The sequence below is a fragment of the Tarenaya hassleriana genome, unplaced genomic scaffold, assembly GCF_000463585.1.
Source record: "Tarenaya hassleriana unplaced genomic scaffold, ASM46358v1 Cleome37, whole genome shotgun sequence".
NCBI lineage: Eukaryota > Viridiplantae > Streptophyta > Magnoliopsida > Brassicales > Cleomaceae > Tarenaya > Tarenaya hassleriana.
This window is the reverse complement of record NW_010966725.1, coordinates 994,364-999,716: the sequence shown is the minus strand read 5'-3', so window position 1 is coordinate 999,716 and position 5,353 is coordinate 994,364. Positions and strand designations below refer to the sequence as shown.

The 5,353-nt window shown below is 39.8% G+C and overlaps 1 protein-coding gene across 1 annotated transcript in view; it reads left to right on the top strand.

Moving 5' to 3' along the window:
- Window positions 1-4,989, top strand: part of LOC104822705 (proteasome activator subunit 4) — a 10,846-nt gene extending 5,857 nt beyond the window's left edge. The window contains exons 21-36 of the mRNA XM_019203568.1: window positions 97-267; window positions 448-616; window positions 688-731; window positions 820-862; window positions 942-1,087; window positions 1,206-1,254; window positions 1,360-1,405; window positions 1,518-2,407; window positions 2,525-2,806; window positions 2,908-3,003; window positions 3,115-3,293; window positions 3,444-3,525; window positions 3,701-3,825; window positions 4,209-4,301; window positions 4,427-4,580; window positions 4,682-4,989. Of these exons, the coding sequence (XP_019059113.1) occupies window positions 97-267; window positions 448-616; window positions 688-731; window positions 820-862; window positions 942-1,087; window positions 1,206-1,254; window positions 1,360-1,405; window positions 1,518-2,407; window positions 2,525-2,806; window positions 2,908-3,003; window positions 3,115-3,293; window positions 3,444-3,525; window positions 3,701-3,825; window positions 4,209-4,301; window positions 4,427-4,580; window positions 4,682-4,723 (2,611 nt within the window). The 3' untranslated portion in view covers window positions 4,724-4,989. The remainder of the gene's footprint in view (window positions 1-96; window positions 268-447; window positions 617-687; window positions 732-819; window positions 863-941; window positions 1,088-1,205; window positions 1,255-1,359; window positions 1,406-1,517; window positions 2,408-2,524; window positions 2,807-2,907; window positions 3,004-3,114; window positions 3,294-3,443; window positions 3,526-3,700; window positions 3,826-4,208; window positions 4,302-4,426; window positions 4,581-4,681) is intronic.
- The last annotated feature ends 364 nt before the right edge of the window (window positions 4,990-5,353 follow it).

The window sequence follows — 5,353 nt, the reverse complement described above, 5'->3', positions numbered from 1 at the left end:
GGGAAAGAGGAGGTATATAATAGATATTGCCTTTGTCTTATTTCTAAAATCATAGATGTATTGTTGCCTCTTAATTGTGATTATTTTGTTTTCCAGGCCTAGATGGGCACTTGTGGACAAGACATACATGCACAGTACATGGAGATCATCTCAGTCTTCATATCATCTGTTTCGTATGAGTGGGAATGTCTCTCCTTCAGACCACTTGACTCTTTTGATCGATGATCTTTTGAGCCTCTCTCTGCAGAACTATGAGACAGTTCGAGTGTGAGTACCTTGAATGAATAGTTGCAACAAGTCTTTAATTTTGAGAAACATCTCAGTTTTTTTTTGGTCCAGAATTTTGTTAATCATTCTATGGAGCTTTATTGGCCTTTTTCGGTTCACCTATGAATCCTTTCATTGGTCATATCTGTTTTGGCATTGAATTCTTCTATGTTGCTTCAGTCTTGCTGGAAAATCTTTGCTGAAATTACTCAAGCGATGGCCGTTGCTGCTTCCTAAGTGCGTGCTCTCCCTTAGTGAGAACTTCCGAAAACCGGATGCACCAGAGAATGCAGTCCTTGGTTCCTGTAGCTTACTCTCTTCACACATAGTTCTCAAGCATTTGATGACGGTAATCATCTAGCAAAGCTTTGTCTTGCCTATTTTCGATTGGAAAGCTTATGTTTATTCTGCTACTCTCAGGATCCAAAATCATTTTCCACATTTATACTTGGGATTCTCTCAAGGTGAGTTGCTTTAATTTATGAAGATCATGCATTTAGCTCTTGTTTCAAAGACTTGACTCTGATTTTTGCCCTTTTTAATCTTTTGTAGCTCTCATCACGAGTCAATGAAAGCCCAAAAAGCAATCACTGAAGTAAGGGTTCTTTCTTTGTAGCTTGTGATCTTGGTATTTTTTCTTTGTGTGAGATTTATTTCTTTCTTTTTGCTGGCAGCTTTTTGTCAAGTATAATATTCACTTTGCTGGACTGTCCAGAAGCATTCTTCAGTCATTGGACAACCTTGCAGATGGTCCTAATTCCGGAGATCTGGTTTCTCAAATTTGTTCCATGAGTTTTGATTCGTCCAGCTTGCATTGGCGGTATGTATCTATACTACCACTAACTAAATTTTACCTAGATTTTTTTTTTTAAATTCCTGAGCTCTCAGATTTACAATCTCTAAGGCATGGAGTGATTGTGTGTTTCTTTGTATGTCAGGTACAATTTAATGGCTAACAGAGTACTCCTTCTGTTAGCTATGTCGTGTGAGGGAGGGGAATCGAATATGGAATCATCTTTAGCTTGATCTTTTTTGAGTGAGATATGTTATTTATCATTTGCTTGCTCATAAATGTGATGGTGTTATATTTTTAGGAATGATCCAGATTTCTCCTTCAGAATCCTTGATGAAACTGCTGGTACTGAATTTGTAGTTTGTTCACTGTTTCCCTGGAAAAATATATAGGAAATGTTCTCTCTATGTTAGTTCAAGTATTCCTTTTTAACTTTGAACATGTTGGTATTTCCCAGGCCACTTCTTGAAGAACTTGAAAAGTCAACTTCCTCAATCAAGAATACTTGCAATTTCTGCACTAAATACACTATTGAAAGAATCACCTCATAAGATGCAAGACAAGGATCAGCCTTCCATGTCTTTGCATGGAAACGTCAACTCATCCCTTGATTCTGCATTGAGCCAAATTTTTCTGGAAGAAGGGTTCTTCAAGGAGACTTTTGATAGCCTCTCTCATATTCATATTACCGACAGCGAGAGTGGATCCTCCAGAAACCATGGAAGTTCGTCCTTGCAAAGCATGGCAGACAAGTCAATTACTCGTTTCTATTTCGAGTTTTCAGCATCATGGCCAAGAACTCCTAGTTGGATATCTTTATTAGGACATGACATATTCTACCCTAGTTTTGCCCGTATCTTCAAGCGGTTAGCACAAGAGTGTGGGGTGCCAGTTTTGTTGGCGTTAAAAGGCCCTTTGGAGGAGTTTGCTAATGCCAAGGAGAGGCCTAAACAGTGTGTTGCTGCTGAAGCCTTAGCCGGTTTATTGCATTCTGATGTTAATGGCCTTGATAGTGAATGGGATGACTGGATGATGGGTAAGTTGCAGAATGTAATTCTTGGCCAGTCCGTGGAATCCATGCCGGAGTGGGCTGCTTGTATACGTTATGCTGTCACGGGGAAAGGGAAACACGGAACTAAAATTCCCTTCATGCGGCAACTGATTCTGGATTGTCTAGTGGCACCGTTACCACCAGCTGCAACCACCACTGTCATTGCAAAGCGGTATGCTTTTCTTTCGGCTGCATTTATAGAATTATCCCCTCAGAAGATGCCGGTGTCAGAAGTGAAGCTCCATATCTTGCTTCTTGATGAGTTGATCGATAACATGGCCCATTCCTCTGCCCAAGTAAGATTCTCGTACTTTGTGTTTGCATCTGACCCTTTTTTGACATGCTGGGGTCGATATAAAGTGTAAAGTGGCTTCTGAACTTACTAACACTTTTTTCTGTTTGTGAATGAAAAGATAAGGGAAGCTATAGGTGTCACTCTTTCGGTATTGTGCTCTAACATTCGGCTGCGGAGGTCATATCTGCAAGGTTATTCAACCGAAATGGAAAAAACGGACGTCAATAGCCAGCTACAGGAGGAAAACTGGTTTAAGTTGCTGACAGAAAGAGCATCTGAAGCTCTTACGAACGTTCAGAAATCTAGCGTATTGGACAGCATGGAGATTTCAGCGTCTGTAGATATGGAGAATTCTCACCTGAATGGTGATTCTCGGGATGATGTTAAATGGATGGAGACGGTACTTGCCATTTCATCCGTTTTCAGGGTGTTCCCTTTTTCTTCCTCGGTTTCAGGCTTATAACTTTTAACACGCTTTAATGTTTTCTCAATCATGTGTAGCTCTTTCACTTTATCATATCGTCTTTGAAGTCGGGAAGGTCTTCATATCTGCTCGATGTTATCGCAGGACTCCTCTCACCCGTCATATCCTTACAGGTACCTCCATAAAATTTGTCCTCTTTGTGCTGAATTTAACTGTTGACTTGATTGTTCTTGTGTTTATCTCTTGCTCTCTGAATCTCTCAAGTTATTTTTGATCCTCTGAAGGAAACTTCGAATAAAGATCTGTCTACTTTGGCTAAGGCGGCCTTTGAGTTGCTGAAATGGAGGGTCTTTTCAGAATCTCATCTCCAGAAAGTTGTTACGGTCATTCTTTCTTCTGCTGAAGATTCTAATTGGCGGATAAGGTCTTCGACCTTGACATATCTCAGATCTTTTATGTACAGGTAATGTGCATCGTCATATATATTTGGATCCAGTTCTTTGATCTAATCTTTTTGGTTTACTATCCCATCTTTAAACATTGCGGTAGTAGTCCATTCAGACATCTTTGTTGCCAACACTTGTCTGTTTCTAACCGAGCATTTTTTAAATAGGCATACTTTCATCCTCTCGCATGAAGATAAACAAAAGATCTGGAAAACCGTGGAAAAGCTCCTCGTTGACAGCCAAGTGGAGGCAAGTTGTTGTCTTTGCTTTTTTCTTTTCCTTTTTTCGTCCTCAACAGAATCTGTTGCTCAATCTTGTGTTCATCACCCCCATGTCTGAAACTACAGTCTAAGTCATGTATATGTATATATAGATTTTTCATATAGAATTCTCACTCCCTGCCAATTTATCTTCTCTAATTCAGGTAAGAGAGCATGCTGCAGCAGTTTTAGCTGGCCTTATGAAGGGAGGAGATGAAGATTTTGCTAAAGATTTCCGTGACAGAGCTTACGCAGAGGCAAACTCCATCCTAAAGAAAAGAAACCGCAGGTTTTTTCTCTTTATTCCTATTGTTCTTCCTTTAACCTCTTTCATCTTATAATACGTTGCATGCATATAACAACGGATAAATGCAATGACTTAATATGGGTATTATAGCGTGTGGGGTCGTAACTCGTAAGCATATATCCTTTCAACCTTTCCGGACTTGGGGTGGTAACTAATCACCTTTGTCTTGCATCACTGTCTTGAACCTAAAGGAAGCTTCGGTCTCGATGCTAAATCAAATTGAATTTTGAAGACTTTTACACATTGTGGTTATAACATTTCCATCATGAAAAGAATAGAACGGTAACGCTGATTGCACAACCACATGTGCATATATATACACACACATTGTCATGGCATATCATATGTCAAAACTGCGGTTTCAGGAGGTCGAGTTCGAGCCAGTCGGTCCCTGAAGTGCACGGGGCTGTGCTTGCTTTGGTAGCTTCTGTCTTGTCTGTTCCTTACGACATGCCCGGGTAAAGATAAAGATATTACTGTCCCTGACTTCGAGCCGATTTTAGTAAAATTTTAGGGTCTGCCAAATATTGGGAAAAAAAAAGATGTCGGGTTTGAACCCAAAAATTTGTCGGAAAAATCACAGGTGGTTGCCGGACCACGTGACATTACTGGCACGTTTCGCCGGAGAACAGACGCCTATAAAATCGACGGTGACGAAAGCAGTGGCAGAATTCAGGCGTACACATGCAGATACATGGAACATCCAGAAAGACTCCTTTACTGAAGAACAGCTTGAGGTAATGAATCTATTTGTTTTTTTTTTTTAAAAAGGCTTTTTTTTTCCTTGTCTGGTTTTCACCGATGAAAATGTGGGTTTGTTCGAATGTTTGGCCCACAGATATTGGCGGATACATCGTCTTCATCCTCCTACTTTGCTTGAAAAAGACCGAAGACAGAAACTATGAAGCAGTCGTCGTAATCTCTGTTGTTTGTTTTTAGTGTTCTTATTCAGTTGATTTTAAGACGAAGGAGACTGTCCGTCTGCTTGGTTGTGTGCTTCTTAAAAATGCTAAGTTACATATATGTATGCTTCATTTGTACAATCATGGATATTTATGTAGTAAGTCTAGTACCCAAGCCGTTTATCCGATTCTCTGGGAGATCTAGTCGGGCAGGCTTGTGTACTGAAAGGTGTCTTCTTTTTTACTTTTAAACGCTATAAAAAAACACTTTTGAAATTTTACATGGATGCATATCCGTAAAGATTGGATTATTATCATATAAACATACAAAGACATTAATTAACTAACCAGAATCATATACGATTTGGGATTTTTTTTTAAATCAATTTTAAACTGTTGCAAAAAAAATGGGACCGTCCCTTTCCCAGTGTATAGTTGTAGCCTGTGAACGGAGATAATTTTCGCTGTTTCCTCCTCTCTCTCTCTCGTCAAGAACTCACTCGCTCACGATCTCTTCGTTCCCCCCCCCTAATAAGAGCTTTTGCCGACTTGAAACTCGAATTGGGATAAAAAAAACGATTCGGATTTCTTCTAAATTTTCCGATCCG